The sequence below is a fragment of the Vicugna pacos genome, chromosome X (assembly GCF_048564905.1).
Source record: "Vicugna pacos chromosome X, VicPac4, whole genome shotgun sequence".
NCBI classification, from domain to species: Eukaryota; Metazoa; Chordata; class Mammalia; order Artiodactyla; family Camelidae; genus Vicugna; species Vicugna pacos.
Genome location: NC_133023.1, coordinates 7,682,816 through 7,706,139, shown reverse-complemented (window position 1 = coordinate 7,706,139; position 23,324 = coordinate 7,682,816). Strand labels below are relative to the sequence as shown.

The 23,324-nt window shown below is 39.0% G+C and overlaps 1 protein-coding gene across 5 annotated transcripts in view; it reads left to right on the top strand.

Moving 5' to 3' along the window:
• ARHGAP6 (Rho GTPase activating protein 6) overlaps window positions 1-23,324 on the top strand; it is a 446,380-nt gene that overhangs the window by 368,549 nt on the left and 54,507 nt on the right. For all 5 annotated transcript variants that reach the window (XM_072956194.1, XM_072956195.1, XM_072956198.1 and 2 more), the window contains exon 3: window positions 17,575-17,646. In XM_072956194.1, the coding sequence (XP_072812295.1) occupies window positions 17,575-17,646 (72 nt within the window). The remainder of the gene's footprint in view (window positions 1-17,574; window positions 17,647-23,324) is intronic.

Sequence of the window (23,324 nt, the reverse complement as noted above, 5' to 3'; positions counted from 1 at the left end):
GCAGAGGAAAATCTGAAAAACAGGTCAAACAGAAATTATCCCTATCCATTTATTGAAATATCATAAAACTAAAGCAATTAAAAGAGTATTGTACTGCTTCACAATAGGCAGATCAATGGGAGACAATAGAGTTCAGGATTGAGCTAAAATAAATATGAGAACGTATGACATGATAAATATTGCATTTCTTGTCAGGGGGAAATGATGGGTTATTATTGTATTTGGGCAATGAGACAACCATTGAGGAGAAAAATTGGGATTTTAACCTTACTCCTTGCAACAAAATAAATTGATATGGAAGAAAGATTTGAAGATTTAGAAAATGAAAATATAAATGCACCAAAACAAAACATAGCTAGATATTTATATATTTTTACATTGAGGAAGGTGCTACCCAGAAAACATAAAGAGAGTGACACATTTCACTACATTAAAAAAAATAGAATCAACTCTGTGGTAAACAAATAAATGGAAATTTATAACACATTTGACAAGCTAAAGGCTAACTTCTCTACTATATAAAACTTTTTAAAAATATGTGTAAAGCTTTATTACAAATTAATATGGGAAGAAAATAATTAAAATGTGGACAAATTATAGGCAGCTCACAGAAAAAGAAATACAAATGGTTTATAAAGATTTGTAAAGATGCTCACCCTCAAATTCATTCAAGAAATGCAAGCTAAACACCAAGGAGAATTTTTTTTCCTCTTAGATTGGAATGGCTTCAAAAAGTGTATGGTATATTTTATGGGAAAACAGACACTCAATAGTATATCTGTTAATAGGAATCTAATTGTTACAGCAAGTTACAAAGCAATTTGGCAACATCTAACTTTTAAATGGCCCAATAATGCTACTTCTAAGAATGCATTTCACAGATACATACTTGTATTAGTTGAGATAGGCTAACCACTTAGTTCCTTAATACCAAAAAAGTTTCTTTCTTACTCAGGCACCATCCAATGCAGGTTGATCATGGAGATCAGGAGAGTGGACTCTGCTCCACACAGTTATTCAGGAACCTAAGTTTCTCCAAACTTGTGGCTCCTACCTCCTCTGTATCCATTCAGCCAGGAGACACACAACATAAAAACTAGTGAGATTTACATATACTTTATAAGATGACTGATGAGCTTAATTTGTTACCCCTTCTAAACTGAAGCTATTTCAAAAAGAGAATTTTGAAGATGTTAAAGAGAACCTAGAGAAATCGTTAGTGGTAGAACTCAAGAGGCCTTTCAGTGGGACGAATCATATCTATCAGTAGAGATTTCCCTGTGAGCCTGAGATTGCCCCATGGAAGCAACCATGGAATGTTTCTTCCTGGTCAAAGTCTGCTCTTGGCATAGGCTCTTGGAGCACACATTCTAGTCTGTAAATGGCTCAGTCTCTAATAGCAGAACCAGGAAACAATTGCAGAGATCATGGTCAAGAAATTGAGCAACACCTAATGGCCTTCATGAACTTTTAATTTATTCAGAACACATCAACTGAGTACTATTTATGTATGAGTTTCAATTAATATTATTTTGACAGCATTTTGATACAAATGACCTAAGGCAGAGATTAGTAAACTGGTCCACTGGCCAAACCCAGCTCATCTGTTTTTGTAAATAAAATCTTATTGGCACACAGCCATTCCTATTCATTTATGTATTGTCTATGGCTGCTTTTGAGCAACAATGGCAGAGTTGAATAGTTGTGACAGCCCATATACCTCACAGAGTTTCAAACATTTACTATCCGGCCCTTTACAGAAAAAAAAAAAGATTGTTGACCTCTGGTCTAAGGTAAACTGAAAGGAAGTGACTAATTTATGCCCAATCTGAAAAGCAAATTAGTGTAGGCAGTATCACTTAACCTCGTTATATTGGAAACTAAGTATTTAAAGCTGAATGGTTTCCCAAGAGAAATACAAATTCAAGTTTTCTTTAGTGCTCTTTTTTTTTCTTCACTTAATTTCCCATATTGCAGTTGAGAAAGGCTTTGTTTGTGTATTTTGAAAACAGTATCATGGAATGAGGAATAGCTGATGGTTTAAGAAAATAGGGACAATAGTCTAATAAAAGAGTACCCTGACGCCTCAAAATTGCTCAGTTCTATGGCTTCCTCATTAAATGGTCCCTCACCATTGTCCCTCAGGCAATATAAAACCCAAGTAAACAACTAAGTGAAATCAAGAAAATGATATTTTTGGTCGGCTAACACTGCAGCTGTCTTTGGTTTGTGATTTAAATGTTGATTTTTTAAAAATCAGGGCAATCTGGTAGGCAAAGAAATTGAGCTCAAGTGTTTAACAACGTTAGACAGAAACTAGAATTGTCCAACTTCTATGTCATCCCTGTCAGCATCGTCCAGTTGAAGAGGTGAAGTGCGAGAACCGTTTATCAAAGCTTTTTGTATAAGTGAAAATGAAGTTGAAACCTGGGGTAAAATCCACAAACTCCTGTGTAGGTAGAAATGCTAATAGGAAGCAAACATCACCAACTAGGGTGATCAAAGAATAATGTTAGACCACTCCGCTTAGAGGCCCTCAAAATATGTCTCTATTGTGTGAGCCATAGAGCTAGTTATATCTTTTATGTGTCCACAATCATCATTTCTGTGATCTTCCCAGAGGGTTGTGATTTCCTGTGAGGTAAGGCTGTTTCTTATTTGTCTTTGAACCTAGAACACTGGGTGTACTGCCCAACACGCCACAGACCCTCAGCCAATCTTTTAGAAATCAATGAATGCATGTATGCATACCTGCATATTTGTTTTTGAAATTAAGCTCCTCCCTTAACTCTTCCTCATCTCTCTAAAGAGCATCAATCACCTTTTCCTTATTTTCCCCAGTATCCTCAGTAATGATTTTGAAATGTCAATGCTTCCCTACCACTTCTCCCCATGCCCAGTTTCCAGCTTTGATTGATGGTCTCATAGGGTTGATAGGATGTTTAAACGAAGTAATAATCATGATGAGCTTAAAACATCTCCTGATATTTTATACTCTCAATAAAATTTATCCATCACCAGCATCATCATCATTATCATTATCATTACCCTCATCGCCATATCACTTTGTCTTATATCTGTCTTTAACACTAGGTCACGACATCAATTCTGTCTCACTTTAACTACAGCCACAGACACCCCCACCAGCTTTCCTTAACACCAGACTTCTCCCCATTCTGTTCACTATATCTAAAAACACCAGAGTAATCTTCAGCCACACACCCTACCCCTTTGTTAGAAAAAAAAAACCTTCCTGAGGCCCCCATTGCCTACTGGCGTTACTATCAAAGCCATTTATAGTACTACTGCATATAAATGAAGTAATCTATTTTGTTGGTGGCCTGTTCTGAGAATGCACCACAGATTTAAGTGTATTTGTCTTAGAGCAGTAGGATTCAGAATTTTGGTCCCCAGTCTATAGTGAGAAATACACTTTACGTCTCAGCCCAGCAAACACGTGAACCAGATGGTGCTTATCATTACCTGAGATACACTTTTATACTTTCTGTACTCTTCTCTCCTCCTATTCTTTTTTTTCCCTCCTCATCTTCTATTGGATTCTATATCATTTTCTAAAATACACTTGTGATGACCCACTAAATTTTCATGACTCGTTAACAAGTTATGACCCATAATTTGAATAACACATTCTTGGAAGGCAGATGCAGTGGAGAAGAGGCAATCAAGAAGAAAAGAACAAAAATGTCAGCTTGGAAAACGCACGTGTTCGTTTCTGTGGCTCTTAGGGCCTTGGTAAGGTGGATGGGGCATTGTTTCTGTGCGATCACAGAAATAAACCTAGGCTAGACCCTTGGCCTAAGCATCTAGTGCCTTCTCTATCTAGAGCCCAACAGTGGAGTGCCACCCAGGGGCTCCCGGTGCTGCTTCTCTGCTCTCCCTCTTAACATGAAGCTGGGCATACTGCCTGGAGGAGGTGGATATGTGGAGCTTTAGGTTCTAAAGATGTAGGAGCCTGTGATGGAAGCTACAATGTCATGTCAAAAGCAGTCCACATCTTCAAGGAGTTCCTAGTCCGTCGACAAAGAAAACACAGATGCGTCAATTGTATTAAAACATAGACCAGCCGATATCATCCTATGCCAGTTACATTTGGTGACGCTTACAGGTAGAAGCTGCCTCATCTACCAATTCCAGTAAAACCCAGAGAGGTTTCCCTGCAGGTTATTTTGTAATTTTCTTCTTGGATGCTCTCCTCTGTACCACAGGGCTTTTTACCATATCAAGTTCTCAAGTGTGTGCTGCTGTATGACTCTGTTGTGGTGCCAAGCAGGCAAGCCAGTACAGCAGTATGTGGCCATATGTCTTGTGCCTTCGTATTCAAGGATGGCTTCCTTTATGTTCACAGACGATATAGTTTTCTATCTGAGGTCTTGTTCCTACTGGTCACATTTACACTATTTATAGATCTTTGTTGGAGTAGCAGTTATTATTACACAAGGCTTTGTTATCTGGAACAAAACTTTTGTCACTGCAGTTTCTGAAATATTCTGGCACTTTTCAAAGATTTCAAGACTACGTTATTCTCTCTGTTTGGATCATGGCCCAAAAGTAAACTTGATAATTACAGAGAATGTCCCATCCTTGAAATATGAATAGGAGCTTCCATTTTTGCTTTTTCTTTTTGTCTCCCCATGGGCAAAACAAAGGCAAATAAGTATTAATTGAAATTAAATACCAAGTGTTTTTTTTAAACCAATTAAGCTTTCTAAATAACTTGAAATTGAGCCCTCAAGATTATTTAAAAATTTAATTAGTGGGTGTTTATAAAATTTTTGTAAGTGGAAAGCTCTGGAAAAGTAGCTTAAGGGAGTCTTCACTTAAGATAGGAGAAGGCAAACTACAGCCCAAAGGCCAAATCCAGCCTACTGCCTGTTTTTATAAATAAAGTTTTATTAAAACACATCCATACTCATTTGTCTCTGTATTATCTAAGGCTACTTCAGTGCTACAACAGCAGAGTGGAGTAGTTTGGACAGTTACCATATGTCCCACAAAGCCCCAAATTTTTGCCATCTGGACTTTTCCTGGACAGGAAAAGCTTGCTGACCTCTGATTTAAGAGATTAATATTAATTTGATATAGTGATTTATAGTTATTATCCATGCAGTTGGTCAACTATACCATCCTATTCGTTTCAATTTCTTCACTACCTTAGTTTTATTTTTCTATAATTGAATGTTTTCAAATTATCAGAACTTCATAACTCTCAGATGTTTTAGTATTTATATTATATGTGATCAAATATTTTTCAAAGTGAGTAATAAATTCCCTTAGTGATGCTAAACAAGAAAATGTTAATATTTTAATGAGCTGCTTTAACAGCTGGTGCCACCATGTAGATAATAGAAGTGTAAATTATGCATCAGATGGGTGACTTTAATAATAATAAGTCAGTCTCCAGTATGGGTTGACTATTAGCTTTGTTATTACTGTCTGGTTTGATAAATGAGAATTTAGCTATATTTACCTTTAAGGACTCTACTTATTTACAGATTTACAGTCTTTGTAATCCGATCTTCCTCCTCTGATCCTCCTTATCTTAGATCCCACCCAACACACACAAATTCAGATCTTCTAGGGATGTCTTTCTGAGGGATACCTAGCATTACATGACAAGGCTGGTGCAAATACAAGTAGAAAAACACATCTCACAACAGAGTGTTGGATTATCCATCATTAAGATGTTCTGGCTGCAAATTACAGAAACCAAACCAACAGTGGTGTAAATAACAGAGAATTTGATTATATTACTTTATGAGGAGCCCACAAATAGGCTAGTTTCAGGACTCATTAATTCAGTGGCCTTCCATCTTTCTTCTCTGCCATAATCCTGAGTGACTTTGTTCTTCGGCTGGCTTCCCTCGTTGTCACAAAATGACTGCAGCAGCCACCGACATCCCTGCTTCTTTGGCAGCATAAAGAAGCAGAGAAAGAGCAGTGACTCTTCAGCAAGTATTTTTTCAATAATAGAGAAGGATTTTCACTGCTGCCTCCTAGCTGACTTCCCTCCCTTCTCAATCCCTAGAATTGCAACATCCGCCAGTGCCCAAATCAATACTGGCAAGCATAAAGAAAACACCAGAACTGGCTTGACCTTAGATTCCTTTCCTGAGCCTGGAATGAGGACTCATCCCATGATGCATGACCACATGGAGAGTGAGCACCTAAGAAAACAGGGAAAGAAAAAATTGGGCGGGGGCGGAAGTAGGTTAAAGATGGGTTTAGATTAGAAACTATTGATGTAGGTAATAGCAATGTCATTGTCTGCCACTGCAAAGGAGCAGTAGGGAGGAAACTGTTCTTATATTGACTTGCAATCGTGTCAAGCAGAGTGCTTTGCTTTTCCTGCTTAGGAAATGTTTAAGGCATGGAATGGAAAAGATTAAAAATTCAATCATAGCAATCTATTTATATGGTATTTTTATATCCTAAAGAATTGTTTCAAATGACTCAAAGAATTATCAAAACCAAGAATGGGAAAGGAAAGGCTGAGGAGCCTAATAGTTTTCCTCTAACTGCATCATCTGTCCAGTTACCTAATCAGAGGGCTGTTTTCATGGAAGCAACTGGCAGAAATTTTGAGGAGTTTCCAAGGCTTAAAGTCTATAATGTAAAGATAATTGATTCCCTCCTTCCTTGTTCATTATAAAACAGTATCTGTCAAAAGAAGGTAGGTAGTGTTAGCCCCTTACACAGGTCAAAAATCACACCACGTGTAGACACCCTACTCTGACTCTAGCTTTTCTACTTGAACTGCAAGCTTTGGCTTTAAAGTGAGTAATGATGAAACTCCTCGAATTTGGAGTTTAATTTCCCTAAGTTAACAATCCAAGATATTTCTCTGGGATGAGTGCCTTCTGTCTTTTTTGTTCTCCTGCCGGCTTTCTTTCCTTTATGCTTCAGGAAAGAGATATAGCTTAAGCAAATGACTTGCCAAAAGCCATTTTTCTTGCTCTACTATTTGGAAACTTTTGTCTCTGCAAATACAGTGCCTACATAGACCAAGTTTAAAAAAATACTGTTTTCACCGTAAGGAATGTGCAATAAGAGATGTAAATGCAGAGCCTGGAAGGACAGACTAGCTCCTAGTTTAGAAGGCGATAGCAGCAGGGCTGCTCGTTTGGAGTATGAGCTTATAGCTTTTTTTTTCTTTTTTCAAAAACTCATAGCACTTGAAAGTGGAAAAAATGACAGCAAGGAAAAGATCCTTCCAGGGCATAATTTGTTCACGACCAGTTATTACAGTAAGCAGTGATTACAAAGAACGCCTGGTTAAGGAAAAACCATAGTTGAGCTTTTAAACCCATGGCATCCAAGCCATGCAGACAGCTTCCCTCCCTCACGTTCTGATAGAATAACAAGACATGCTCAACAAATCAAATATCTGAATGATTTTCGATAATAGAAACACACTTGCTTTGAGGTTCAAGAGTCTACGAGGTCTTTTTTTTTTCCTCTTGAGGAAAAATTTCAGAACTAATTACCTTGCCGAATAATTTACACAAAACAGAAAAGGTATCTTAGTGTTTAATTTAGCTGGAAGCGTCGTGACCTCCAAGAGCTGACTCCCTTTACAACAGTGAGAGACTCACAGAATGTTCTTATTTTCTGACTGCAGCTTTGATAATTTCACCACCACTTCAATATGTAAACTGTGGGGATTAGAACATTTCACAAGTACTTTGGGGAGCCTCAGCTCCAAGGAGAGGCATCTGCATTGCTTAAGAGTACCATAAATATTTCTTTCCCCAAGAAACAGACACATTTTGGAAACAGATTTTGAAAAATCTAATCCACGAGGTGCTAACAGGATAAAGAAACAGTGTTTAATTCAGTGGGATTTAAACCAAGAAGAATGACTCAATCACCCCATTTCTACCTGCTTTCTGTTTCAGTCAAGATTAATGGAAGAACTGCTAAGGATAAGGTGATATATAAATGGAAACTTTGACCTATAGACTTGATTAAATAACCAACAGTCTATAGCATGGAAGAGGTCCTGAAAATAGCATGAGTGTGTGTGTGTGTGTGTGTGTGTGTATATATATATATGTATTCACTATATATGAACATATATATTTCCGAGAGAGAGAGAGAGAGAGAGAGAGAGAGAGATTCAAAGTTGACTGAATGGTGGGACCAGTTTGGGCTTGAATACACTGTTTTCCCCCTTTTCCATATAGATTCTTTTCTTCTAGAATTCTTATTTGTCACTTCCTTGAGCCCTAGTTGCCACTAAAGAAACTATCAATCCACTCCTGAGTTGGTGATTTTCTCATCTTTTTTCACCAGTAGATTGCTTGCTTGATAAAAGTATGGATGACTAGGAATAAAACATTAAGAGGCTTAGGCTACGAAAGGATTTCCTAGACTAAGCAGTCATCATGTGATTTATTGGGAGAAATCGCCACGAAAATTCAAAGGCCCCTGAGAAGGGTAACTTCATCCTTTAAGATTGAACTCGAACGTTAGCCTTCCCAAGCAGAGTGAGGACAGCCTTCTTGCTTCTGATCTACCACCTAGTAACCTTCTTAATTTTGCTTTAATGAGGTTTCCGTGTGCCTGTCTTTAGCACTAAATTCTGAGTTTCTCAAAGGCAGAGATAGTGCTTATTCATCTGGGTTCACAACACCTAACTCTGTCTCACCTATAACACGTACTTAATCAACGTTGGACGGAGGGATAAATGGAGCAATGAATGGATCAATGTATGGGAGATGAGCCAACTTTCTAGGTGGAGGATTCCATTTAAATGGATAAGTATTATAGTGGAAATAATATTCCCAAGGCAAGGAATTCATCATGTTCTGTGAGATATCATCCCTTATCAGAGATTACTTGTTTTACAATAGAGGAGAGAGCCGTGCTTTGGTTTCCTGTCCTAAATCGCTACAGTTAATCCCAGTTCAACTCTCAGGCCAGAGTATTGCACTGGTTCCACTGGCTCCCCTATCCTGGGATTGTTGCACCTTTCCTGCCAAGAAGCAGAGGTGGCCACTTACCTGGTAACTACTACTCCTGCCTGTCAGGGCTGCTCTCCCTTTCATTTCTTGGGATGCACTTTGGATATGGAGCAGGCGACTCAAAGGAGCAGGGGCAATTTTTAATTCATTCCACTCAGCATGGGTGTGGAATTAACTGGCTCCAGTGACCAGCCCAACTTTTCCTGGGATATGATTTTGGCTGGAGTTTTGGTTACCCAGCTCTTATCAGTCCCTATCTGTTTTCCAATGTTGATTTACTATGCCAAATTAACTTACATTGATTAAATTAATTACTAGAAAACACTAGACATGGAGTATTGCCTATGAATGGCCTTTAAGTGTCATGGGCCATTAATAATATTATTACTTCTTTGCCAAATCTGCTCCAAACTGGAAGTATCTGAGTCTTTTTCTTGCCTTATTTTTGGGAGGTCTGTAGCTTGAGAGCCCTCAAAAGGCAAAGTGGATGAGACTAAAGGATGAATTTTAGTTTTAGTAAAAGGTTAAATATAGTTTTAGTAAATACTTTTTTAAGACATCCACAGATTGTGTAACTCACCCAATGTACTTTTATATGTATCATTTAAAAACTGTATTTTGGTTTATCAGGATAGGCATGGAAACATGAAAAATAAACAGATTTCTGAACTAATCAGTGTTCTTGGATCCAAATGACAAGTAAAGTCTGGATCACTGAAGCAGGAAAGAGATTTAGACAACCTAAGAAGTAGAAGGTATCCTAAGATAATCTGATCATCCACGTATGAAACCATCACTAGAGCCATAAAAACAAATCTGGTCAAGCCGCTCAACTGTCCGCTCCCTTTCCAGAAAGCACGCCGCACGGAATGGCAGGCATAAGGGATGCTTTAGATTGGCCTAGATGCATGTTTTCTTTCAGATCAGGCAGATGTGAACAGGAAAATCATTTCAGTAGTTTCAGCCAGGTCAGAAACTCTGGCTTGTGAATTACCTTCTTGCCCTAAAGTTGAGCTCCCAAATCTGTGTGTTTCCCTCAGTGAGCAGTGCGAGCCTCCACTTTCTCACATGCTTGACAAATGAGCTTTCAGCCTTTTCTCAAATATATCCAGTACCTAGAAGAAAGCACTTTTTTAAAAATAAATGTTTTATTTTGGAATAATTTTAGACTTACAGAAAAGTTGTAAAGACTATACCAGAGTTCTCTTATGCCCCTCACCCAGGTCCCCCTAATGATAGCATCTTTTATAACCTTGGTACACTTATCACACCTAAAAAAACCAACATGAGTACATTACTATCAACCAAACTGCAGACTTTGTTCAGATTTCACCAGTCTCCCTACTAATAGCCTTTCTCTGTTCCAGAATCCCATCCAGGATACCACATGCATTTAGCGGAACATCTTTCTTTTTTCTTTATTTTTTTTTTAAATAACAAGCATTTCTTATCTCACACGGTTTCTGGGAATATTTTAGCTGGATTGTTCGGGTTCAGCTTCTGGTTCATGAGGTTGCCATCAAGCTCAACCGGGGCTACAGTCATCTGAAGGCTTGACTGAGTTGGATGATCCATGTCCAGGCCCACTCACGTGGTTGCTGGCTGGAGACTCCAGTTCCTCACCACATTGCCCTTTGCAAAGGGTTTCTCATGACATGGTTTCCACCAGGGTGAGACATGCAAGACAAAGAGCAACCAAGATAAAAGCCATAGTAAACAGTGCTTTCTTATGACAGCTCATTCCATTGCTAATTGTTTCATTTGCTGATAAACTATCTTCCTACAATTTCCTCCTGAATCCCTGTTCTGGCCAATGGAGGGCAGTAAGTCTCTTTATCTACCACGTTTAGTCCTCTAAAAGGAAAGAAAGAAGAAATGGTGTACCCTCAGTCTTCCCTGAATGCCAAAGACACTCCATTCATACATCCATTTTATACACCTGTCTGCTGTCAGATGCCAGATGACTTGATCTGCACCCCCTACATGAGAAAAAAACACTTCGAGGGAAATAGGATGCTCTTTACTCAAGTAACTTGCTTTTAGTCCCCTACCTGTAATTAGGAACTGGGTATAAAGACAGCCATAGGCAGACTCACATTTCTTTATAAATTGAAGAAAATTGTTATTGGGTCCAAAGATCAACATTATATATAAAGGCTCAATCATTTGTAAACATTTTTATATTGTTCTGTTTAAATCAGAAATTGAGCATTGTGACAAGTGGGAAAATGTGACTTTTTCATAGTTTGGATGTCCCATGGTTTGAGCTAATAGCTGTTCTCTAGGTACAGTTATACATAGACCAGTGATTCTCAACCAGTGATTTTGTCCCTGTGGGACATTTGGCAAGGTCCAGAGGTATTTTTGGTTGTCACAACAGGGAATGGGGGAGTACTCTGGCATCTATTAAATTGAGGCCAGGGATGCTGCTAAATACTCCACCATGCACAGGACAGCTTCTCACAACAAAGAGTTAGTTATACAGCCTCAAATGTCACTAGTGCCAAGGCTGAGAAACTGTGGCATAAATTATATGCAGTTTCTAAAGGGCCACTTCCCATTCTGCCACCCAAGTGTCTCTTTTCTATCATGGTTTCCTCACTTTGTAACTGAGCTCCCTTCGCTGCCTATGAATTCCTTTGGTTTGCATTCTCTGAGTCTGTTTTTCTGGTCCAAGTAAATAGTGAGGCAGCTGTGGTTGGGACAAGCAGGAGAGGTGGGCCAAAAAGCATTCCTTCAAACTTCTCTCAGCAGGGTTTTTTTTTTTTTTGAAGATTTGAAACAAACTAGAACCTTCCTCTTAGGCTAGGATGGAGTTGCAGGCTCCAAGGCTTGCCAGGTGTGCAGGGGTCTGGGGTTAGGTGTCTCTGCTGGCCGGGGCTGAATGTGAGGACTAGGGGACCCAGCACTACCAGCGCCTCCACTTTTCTCAAGAGGTTGGAAATTCAGATATGTATGTGAACTTACCAAGATTTTGCATTAGAGCTTAAGTTTTTATAAATCGCTCTGTGGGCTAAACACTACCTGAATAGCAGAGGGCTGGTTATGGTCATTTTATGTCCACTGGGCCAACTCTTTGCCTGTATCTGTAGCAGCATCAGAAGAGGGTTTTGTCCCCAGAGTTACATTGAATAACTCTAAAATGATTTCATTTCATATCTCAGAGCAGGCAGTTTCTTCTCCTTTCCAGCAATGTAATCTTTACACAATTCTGCAAGTGAAGAAATCTAAAAAGGGCTTAAATGTTGATGCCCTGTCCCAAATCCAGGTGCACCTGTGAACTTAAGCTGTCTCCACCCATTCCCTGCAACTGCCTCGCTAAAGAACGAGCCTTAGCATCTTCTTATGTGTCCCCCAGGCTTCTGGGAAGGCAGAGTCTAAATGGCCATCACAGATGAACATCCATTGTTTTACAGACACCTCCAGAATCATCTCTTATGGTGCAGATGCAAAATGACCTTAAACAAAGGATTTTCAGCTTCTCATCAAAAATATCTGAGTTCTGCTCCTAGCTACCCCTCTCAAGACAGAGCCAGGCTTTTTGGAAAGAGCTGGAATTTGGGTTTGAATTCCAGCCCCACCACCTACCAGTCCTGTGATTTTTGGACAATTTGCTTCAGTCCTCTAATTTTAATTTCCTCAACTGTAAAATGAGTAAATAAAAAAGCTACCTCAGTAGATTGTGTGTTGACGTGTATTTCATAATATCATTTATGCAAAAATGATTCATGCCAATCCTGGTGAATATTTCAAACTCAAAAATTACTAGTGTCTCTTTCTCTTTCCTCTCTAACTCTGTACTGCCCATGTCGGTCCCTGTATCTGGCCTTTAATGTCACTTCCCTCAAATAGGCACCACGATTCCTCACTACAGCACATGTAGAGGTTAAGAGCACTGGTTTGATGTTGGCAAGTTCTGCACTTACCACTTACCAACTTCTGCCCTTAGGCAAGTTACTTAACCTCTCCTAACCTCATCTGTAAAGGAGGAAAATGTAATAGTGTGGGCTTCGTAGAGATGCTGTGAGAATGTAATGAGGTCGTGGATACTAAGCTCATAGAACATGCTCAAAAAACACTAACTCTTCATAACTACTGCATGCCTGTGTCACAGGAAAGTCATGGTGGCTGGATGAGATCATGGGTATTTAGATATTTAGAAAAGTTAAACATGCAAGAACTTTCTCATGCAGGTCTTTCTTGCTCAGTGTTCAGCCCCATTCAGTTAATGTAAATTTTATGTTAGTGCCATTCTGTAAAACACAACAAAGTCTTTTGGTATTTTTATTGAGGAATAACATATATATAGTAGTGTACATAAATATGAATGTCCATAGTATAACTCAGTGGGTTTTTCATATGCATACATCAGTACCCGACAACCAGATCAGAGACAGAGCCCGTTCCCAGCACTCCAGGAGGCTCATTCATGCCCCGTTTTGGGCAAGAGCCATTCCCCAAAAGTAACCCTTACTCTTCCATCTACTGCCAAAAAATAAATCTTTCCTTGGATAGTATTTTTATCATTATTATCTCTGGAATCAACTTAATATGGAAACTACTGTTTAATAACCTATATTCTCTGAATCTAATCACCTAAAAATTAGGAGTTATATACTTCATTTGTTCTGCGTTTTCTTCAGAGCCAACCCAAAACCCTCATCTGACTTCTGGCCATGGACAGTACTAACAAGTCCTCATGGCATGCCCCACCCTATGCTCTTGACTTTGAGGGAGACAAAAGCATAGGAGACATGGTTGTTCCTTCAGAGACCTTCTAGTCTAGCTAGAGAAACAAACAAGGCCTAAAAAAAAAAATGGAACACTACCTGACAGCAAATGAGTCCACGCAAAGCATGTCCTAGAGGAACAAGCTCATGTTTCCTTGTTCTCAACCCTCCTGAAGACCCTGTTTGCTATTGGCCTCCCCGAAGATGCCCAGATTAACCCCACTCCATACTGATGAGTCCTTTGCTTTTAGTCACTAGGATGTGGAAGGCTTGCCACCTTGCCTCTGCTGTTGTGTTATGTATGTCTGTGGGATCTCCCATCTAGGATGTGGGTGCATTAATGAGGTGAAAGGTGAAAGGAGGGCTCATGGACTCCAGTCTTCAAGTGCTTCTTCCAAGATGCCTTCGATCAGGATGTGTCACCCAAGTTTTCTCTACAGGTCACTGTTGTTCGTAAGAGAGTGCACAGTCTGGAAGCAGTTAGTAACCACATACTCATCACCATTTGCACCATAAAAGTATTTCTGTGCAGTATTGATAGTTAGGGAGCTTGAATTTCTTTAAAAGATGCCTTGATCATGCTTACTGCCATCCAAGGAACTGGTTGAACATAAACTACATTGTATGGTTGTAAGCACATGATATGGCAGTTTCTTGAGCAGATTTTCTGTGCTCTGTGGGAACAAAAGACACTCTTCAAAAATTGGAGACTCATTCAGCAAGTCACTGAATGATTGAAAGGGAGAAGAGAAAGAGTGTCGGTTTTATTATTGCAGCTCTGGTCATTTTCCTGAGGATTTTAAATGAGAAAACAGCGTGCTAAAGCAATGCGTCATTACACAGTATTGGACATCATCCATCATTTCATCTAGTTGCCTGTTAATAACATTCACCTCTGCCTAATTAAGTGAAAATGATGGTATTTGTTGTAAATAGCTAAGCATTTTTTTAAAATTATTGGCTACTGTTCACAAAGGTCACGTTTTTTCCTATAAGGAGGATTCAAAATATTGTTTGGAGTTTTGGCGTTTGAAGTACATATTATCCTTGTGGGAGTATGTAAAATCTCATACCAGTGTGAATATAAATTAGCTGAGCACTTGGAAAAACAGTTCAATGGTACCTACTAAAGCCTAAGATTGCATGCACACTGACCTGTATGTGTAGCTTCTGCATATATACCCTAAAGCAGTGGTCCACAGACTTTAGTGTAAACCAGAATCCCCTGGAGGGCTTGCTGGGCCCCACCCCAGAGTTACTGATTCAGTAGGTCTGGGGTGGGACCGTAGAATTTGCATCATTAACAAGTTCCCAGGCAATCCTGATGCTAGAATCACACTTTAAGAACCACTGTCTTAGAGAGATTTTTGTACATGGTAATAAGAAGACATGAACAGAATTTTTCAAAAACAGTGTTCCTAATAGTCCCAAGCTAGAAACAGCTGAAATTCCCATCAGCAGTTTAATAGGTACATTAACTGTGGTCTATTCGTTCACAAAAACACTCTATAGTCACCACTTACAGCTACCTGCCTCAACAGGATGAATTTCAGAAGTGTTGATGAATGAAACAAAGGAGGCAAGAAAGAATACCTACAGTATGATTCCATCTGTATGAATTTGAAAGGAAAAACAAAATTATATTCTTTATAAATGCATATGTAGATGGTAAAACTGTGAAGAAAAGCAGATAGTTGATATTACAAAAGTCGGACCAGTGGTTACCTGGGGTAACGGGGAGGGAGTCATACGGGGGCTCCTTGGGTACTAGCAATAGTGTACATCTGAATCTGGCTGTTGGTTATCTGAGAGTTAACTTCCTAAGTATTACTAAAACTGTACATCTGTATGTATACACATCTACATATATCATACATCCCCTAATTAAAAAGAAGTTTACAAAACTCCTTGTATCTTAAAAGAAAATGCCCCCTTTCCTATATGTATTCTGGTTTTTGACAACTAGTTTGAATTTTAGTATCTGTCCACTGGTTATGAAAAATAAATTTCTTAAGTTTTAATATATGGTTTAGTTATTCTTCTGAGTCAACTATGAAAATGAAAGAATGGTAGAAATTTTTAAAGAAATATGAGGGGGGAAGGTATAGCTCAGTGGTAGAGTGCATGCCTAGCATGCACAACATCCTGGGTTCAATCCCCAGTACCTCCATCTTTTAAAAATTAAATAAATAAATAAACCTAATTATCTTCCCATACATACAAAAAGAAAAAAATTTAAAAAGGAAATATGCTCTTGTTACAGTCAAATACATTTGGTGACATGAACTAATGATAACCAAAGCATTGCAAAGTAAAAATACCTGTCAGTCCTATTTGGAGAACAGGTCAGAATCATGTGCAGTTAGTATGTTGTTTGTGTGTAAGTATCTGATAAGTCATGGTAGGCCCTATGGTGAGATCATCTTTTAGACACTGAGAGATCATACCCATGATGAAAGAGATTGACGGCTCTTTGCCACATCACAGCTGATTTACGTAACTTTCCCCTATACAAATCTCATAACTGCAAGAGTAAAGACTAATGAACTATTTCCACTTTATTGGTGGGAGGAGTCATTTTTTAAATATTTAATTGCTTGTTGAAAGGGAGGAGGGATTGACTGTGCCTGTGATTATATTGTGATGTCTTCTGCCTCCAAAAATTCCAAGAGGAGGCATTGGGAGCATCTGCAGCCCCATGAGGACCCCAGCTCATTTCTGCTCAAGAATGCTTACTCTGTCTTTTCCTGATATCAGAATCTTGCCTTTAAGTTTTATTGGGCTGAATCTCTTTCTTTAGTACACTTTTAAGTATAGCTTGTGAAAAAACTGATTCTTAATCCCCTGTTTAAACATAAGTTTCCCGGTGGCATGCGCTGAATTTCTCCTGTTTGATAGCAGTGTGGATTCCCGATTTGCACCTCCCACACATTAAGTTGACAGCTGCATTATCCCAAAATGCATTCTTGCAATGATGACTGCCAGTATTTTATGATGACATCCTAGGAATTCAATTACAGCTGCCTACTGATATGAGTGGTATCTGTATTATTTGGTGAGTTAACCAGACGTACTAAATACATTTGTTGCAAGTACAAGATACTAAAAGATAAACACCTTACTTATTATACTTATTACTAGTAAATGCCTTACTTATTATAGTAAAAAACTAGAAACAACCCAAATGTCGATCAGTAGGGGAATGGTTAATTAAATTGTGGCATAGCTATACTATGGAATATTATGCAACCTATCTCCAAAAGAAAGTAGATCTGAATTTATGGACATGCATCAGGCTCCCCATCAAGTGCTTTGTATGCATTGTTTTATTTAATTCTCACACCTCTGCAAAATTCCCATTTTATAGGTGTGGACACTGAGACATGGCCAAAGTCACATAGTAAAAGTTGCAGCGGTAATTAGATTTGAGTTCTATGGACCCCCAAATTTATTTCCTCATCCAGTTACACTCTACTAGCTCATGGATGTCACAGCCTTATGTACTGCTGACTCTCCTCTGATGGAGATTTAGTTCAAGGTGATGTTGGTTTGTATAAACATGAAGGATAGGAAGAGACTCATATAATAGTAAAAGTGAACATATCTAAGTGTCAAAACTAAATTACTTCTGAAAGAGGTATGTTTCCTGTTCTTTCCATGATTGAAACAAAATTTAAGAGTGTGTACCAAGATTCTGGTTATGTGGATTTTCATGTATTTTCAGAGCCATTACTCTGTTTAAAATGCCAAGTTAAGAGTAAAGCGAGAAGGCATGCTTTTGCTTAAATGTAGTTATTGATCATGTAAAATATCACTTATATGCTTGTTTTTACAACTTTTCATTCTTTTAATATTTACAGATGGACAAAAGAGAAAGAAATCCTTGAGAAAGAAACTGGATTCACTAGGGAAGGAGAAAAACAAAGACAGAGGTAAAGGACAGAATGAATGAAAGCAAATGCATCTTCCATGGAGCATAATGGTTGAATTTGGTGGGGTTTTTGAATTGCATAGATTTACGTGGTTCAACTCTATTATGTAAAGTGGATTTCTATGGTGGACTGCCACTAAAGACGGTTTGGGTCTACTCTTTTTTATTTGAATGGCCGTGTACCGAATTGATGAGTTCAACTGGTTTGAGCAAAGTGTGACTTGGGCCAAATCTATGGTTCCAATTATGATGCTGGCCAATCAGCAATGCAGAAGGAAAACCTGGGCTGAGTAGCCATGGATAGCATCTCTAACGCTAACCAGCTGTCTGGCAAATCCCCATAGTTAGACAGGGCTAATTGAATGAGAAAGAGTTTGGATTTGCTTACCATGACTACTGGAAAGAACAGTCTCACCAAGTTACTGAAGATGGGCCTTTCTCAGCATGTTAATGTTAGATCACACAGCATGCTTATTTTTTGCCCTGTATGTTTTAGAAATTGTTGACTCTTCATACTGTCCCCTTCTATGTATACTTAGGAACTGACACTTTAGCCACTCTTTTCAGAGGTATTTGTGGTCATTTTATGAAACACAGTGATTGAGTGTTGAGTGAGGAGAGCCACGCCATATGTCTCACATTGGAGTTCTTTGATATAATGATTGAATTTCTGCTTGAAAATTTATGAAAGGCAATGAAACTGAAGCTATGAAAATAAATGCACGGTGGTAAATATGAGACAAGACCTAGTCCACATCATTGATCCCAGACTCTACAGCCATATCTTGTACTGTGCCTAAAGGGTCACGACATTGGGTTCTTGGACTAAAAGGAGTTAAAAAATTCTAAAGAATGGAAAAGCCAGAGTTTTGCTTCCCTTAGAGCATGATTCCTCAACCTTGGGACTATTGACATCCCAAACTGGATAATTCTTTGTGGTGGGGGCTGTCTTGTACATAGTGTGAGATTTCTACCACTAGCTGCCGGTAGCACCACCCCCAGCCAGAATATCTCCAGACATTTCAAATGTTTATTTCAAACTGGAGACAAGGAGATGAAAATGTCAGTGATCCCTGCCCCTGACAGCATAGTAGAATAATTTGTGGAACCTTTCCATTGTGGAAATTCCAATGTCCTGAACTCCACCCCCAGAATATCTGATCCCAATGGTCTGCTGTAGGGATACTGAGCATGTGTAATTCTATAAAGTGCTAATGTTCCCCTTTCTAGATAAGAACTATGGTACACACTAACCAGTATATTCACCAGGGCACATCCTATCACAGCAGAATCTGCTGCTGGAATAATGGGTGCAAAAACATTAACTCTTGTCCAGCAACCTATCATTGTCTGATAAATTGTATTCTGTTGAATTGATTCATATGTCCTTGCCCTTATTTTTTAAATGAAAATTAGTAGCTAGGGTAGCTTTTCTAAAGTAGAGTTTTCACTCATTCTCTTCCTGCCATGGACTATCTTTACATCATTAGATTAGAGTAATTCTCGGTGTTTATAGAGTTATTAAAGGGATCATTCAGACTAACATTAGTAATGCGTTATCTTTAAATTTGTTTATTCTAGGGTGTTGACACTGGTACTGGGACCTGAACACTCATACTGTAGACTTTAGGTGATTCTTCAAAAGTGCCCACTCAGGCTAAACTAAGCAGAATGAGCATTTTTTTTGCAGATGTTTGAATTCCCACAACAGAGAGAGATGTATGCTCTCTTGCTTATATTAGGAGACAGCAGGAAGTAAGGGTAGGGCGGGAAAGCCCAGGGGAAGTAATCAACCAATATCACGGGGCTATTATACGTATTTCAGACCAAATCATATTTATATATTACATAGACTCAGTGAAAACTTGACAGTGTTCTGTAAGGCTGTACAGGGAGCTGGCTGGGAAAAGGAAAGCAGATCCTAGTGGTTCTAAAGAAAAGATGTGTCACTCATCCAACTAAGGAGAGAAATATCAGGATTTATGGCAAAAGAAGCTTTTTTTAAAGTAGTTTTGATAGTTAGAAAGAAGATGCCCTAGGCTTAAGTGAAGCTTAATTACATGGCATCTTTTCTGAACATAAAGTCCTGTGAATGTCAACACATCCATTACATGGATGTCCTGGGAACCAGGATATGATGGGGCAGCCTACAGGTCTCGCACAGTTGTGGTCAGTTCACATTATTTTCTTCCATTTGAATATTAGCATTAGGGTTCATAACAGCTGCACATGTGAAAAATGGCAATAATTTGAATCCAAGAGTAAAAGAAGGAAAACAGGAAACTCTAAATGACCTCTTGGGTTAGGTCATCTAAAAATAAAAATAGGAACAGCTTTTTAGAATCGAATTGCTCTCCCAATAGAGTGATTCATTATATGTTTGATACACTGCTATATTAATTGATTCAATCAGAATGAATCATGTCCTGTGTTTTATTTAATTGCCTTGACATAATATTCAACAGATCGTGTGACACTTCTGTGTCCCTCCTGCCACTTAAGCAGTGTCCATGTTACTTTTGATTTCCATATGGAAACTAATTCAGGGTTGATGCTGGCTCAGAAAACAGATTTTCACATAGAATAATTCCAAGTCCTTAATTTCTCTTAGTTAAATGACTTGGCACCCAAAAAGTATTTTTTAAACATCTAGAACTTCAGATAATTTCTTTTTTGTGTCAAAAAAGAATCATTTTGGGGGAAAGGGTTTAAAAATAGCTACTTTGTTCCAGTGAGTGTGTGGTTCCTAACCAGCACACAAGAGGAATAGTTTTGACCGTGGCGTAAGTCTGGGAAAAAGGTCCCCTGTCTATGGGATATTTGCACATTATGCCATAGATTTATCAACATAAACTCTGGTGATAGTTCAGGTCTAGCACCTTTCTTTATGCCACAATTACATGTGCCATGTTTTATTGTTCCCCACTGTCTAAGTGTGATACTGTACGTGAAGTAGCACTATATAGGAATAGTTGATAAAACTTTATCTTGTGCACACTAAATAACAGTAGAAAAAGCAAGTGTCAGTTCTCACTATTTAGAAATTGTCAAAGAAAATGTATTGAATGCTGTTGCTGGAGATGAGAGAAATGGCGGGAGTGTGATTCCAGGGAAGAGCAGGAAGGGGCTACCTCACACAGGATGGTGCGGGCCACAGCACAACTTTTGGTCTGAGCATTGAGTAAGAGCAACATGTATCAAGGAGGGGGTGACCTAATGGTGTCTTGAGGTGGATTGCCACACCGCAATGGAAAACATGAACTTGTGGTGGAGGTGAGACAGCAGTGGAGGGAGAAGCCTGACTCCAGACAAACCACTTCTGGTAAGGATAAGGTTCGGGATGGGACCAAGGGAGTTGGTGGAAAAGGTGATATGCAGAAAAAAGTAAGAGGAGAGGAGAAAGTCAAGGAGATGTGAGGACAGAGAATCAGATGGTCATTTATGTAGACACCCACGTCACCCAGGATGATGGTAGATTGAGGGGCTCTGACTGTGACAGTAGAAGACAGCAATGAGCACAATGAGCAGGAGACCAGGGGAGCACTTGCAGTACCAGGTTTCTGCCACACAGAGTCGGGGGGAGGATCTGGAAGTTGCAGGAGGGAGCAAAGAGGCGAGCACACCCCCTCCTGGCCCCATGGGTCATGGTGAGAGTCAGAGACAGTGTCTACTAATGAGGACAGTGGAGGATGGAGTCTCCTTGGTTAGCGCATGCCATAGATTAGAACATGATACACATAGTCCCTGGCCCCAGACGGTGAGTCTTGGGTAATGTTTTTATGGTTTTAAAAACCTGTTATCAATCTTATTAGCCACTATCAGTACAGAAGCTATAGGTTCCTTTTCCCCCCTAACAGAAGAGCTTTGAACCCACAGATAAGCATGTGTACCCAACACTTTATTTACACAAGAAGGAGGGTTTTGCTCAATAGGCTCATGCTCAGTCCTCAACTTCACAATAGCCATAGTTTGAGAAGCAGTAATATTCAGGAAACCCTGCCTAGAATTTTCCAGAGACTAGATACTGCATGAGATACAAGTTTAGAGTGTAGAGAGATCTGTTTCCTTTCTGAAGCTTGTAAAAGTTCTCAGGAGAAAGCAATGAGAAACTAAAGAGACGAGATCGAAATACTAGCACTGAAAGAAGAAATAAACTCAGCCAGGAAAGACGGCCTATTAGAGAAAAATAAAAATCTGTTGGTGGCTTTATCTCTTGAATAGAAATGAAAGAGAAGTAAAGGTCATTCGGGGAGAATGACTTCATGTATTCCAACTGTTCAATTTGTACTCAGTTATTCCAGTTTACAAGGAGAGCGGCAGACTTTTAGATATTAACAATGACAGCTACCAAAGGAAAGCACTTTTTTTCTTTTTTCCAGGGACATTAGAAATCTCTAATCGAGTCTGATTGGTTTCATTTATGTGGGAAAAATGTCTAGGGGAGGAATCGATAGTCCCCATGTCATATTAAATCCCTGCTATGAGTGTGCCTAAATAAGCAGACACATGTCACTTGATACATTTATCAATGTCTTTTCTACTTACTATCCCCCAACAGTTCTTGTATATTCCGAGTAGCTGTCAGCCTTGCCATACACATGTTCCTAGACTTTCCCAAAATTTTTGGAAGTAAGACTATTTGGTTATTTCCATAGACAAGACAACCCTGATTTACACAATAAATCCTAAGGTGTCCCCTTTGGTTTCTAATTTTGCTAGTAGTGGAAATGACATTTTGTCAGTCATGAGTATTGGATCCTGCTACACTGTCCACACTGATCACTCAAAACAAGTGCCTAAATTATTTTGTGTTATCATATGCCATCTAGTTTGTTGATAGAGAATGATAAGCATCCTCTGAAAATCCCAAAATGCTGAAGTTTTGATTTTTCACTTCAAAATGAATTGCATGTTTTGATAGAACAAGAGGTGCAGACTTTTCAAGTGCCATTTCTGCTTTTAATGTAGACTTGGCTATTAGCCTAGTGATGCTAAAAATGTTGCCATGGATCAAAGAGGAAGACCTTTTAAAGCCCCTTTCCACCTGATTTAAAGTTATCTTTTGCTTTCAAAGAGCAAACAACCTTAGAATTGTTTTCCCTTGATCATTCTGGTTTTATTCGTAAGGGTTATAAAAACAGGGGAGAGGCTGGACGCCAGTTTTCTGCTACTAGGAGATGTAACTTTGAGTCTAAAAGAAATAATGCATTGAATTTAATTATTAATGCTTTTCAGCATGAATTTAAAATATTACCAATAAAATGCCTGGCCCTAAGCATCAACGTGCTTACCACGTACGTGTATACAAATGGATTTACTATAGAGATCCAGAATGCAACTGAATGTACATCTCCAAATAAAGCAGTAGATTTCTGCATTATGTTCCTTCCCCCGAATTGTTCTTATTAGGGGATTTAATAAATTATACCCCAGGCTCTTCATGAGATATTTAGTGGTGAGAGTCCGTGTCTGCATGTGAGAATGGCTTGAGTTTAGATCATGAGAGTGACAGCCCCAACCCAGCCATTGAAGACAGAATGTGGGGACAAGGAACACAAAGAAAAAAGAGCAAAGTTCCCAAGCTGCTCCTCTGGCTCTTGGGTTTCATGTGTTGGCTCTTGTACCGGGAACCTCAAAGTGCAGCCACCTAACTGAATTTCAGTTTTTCTGCATCTCTCT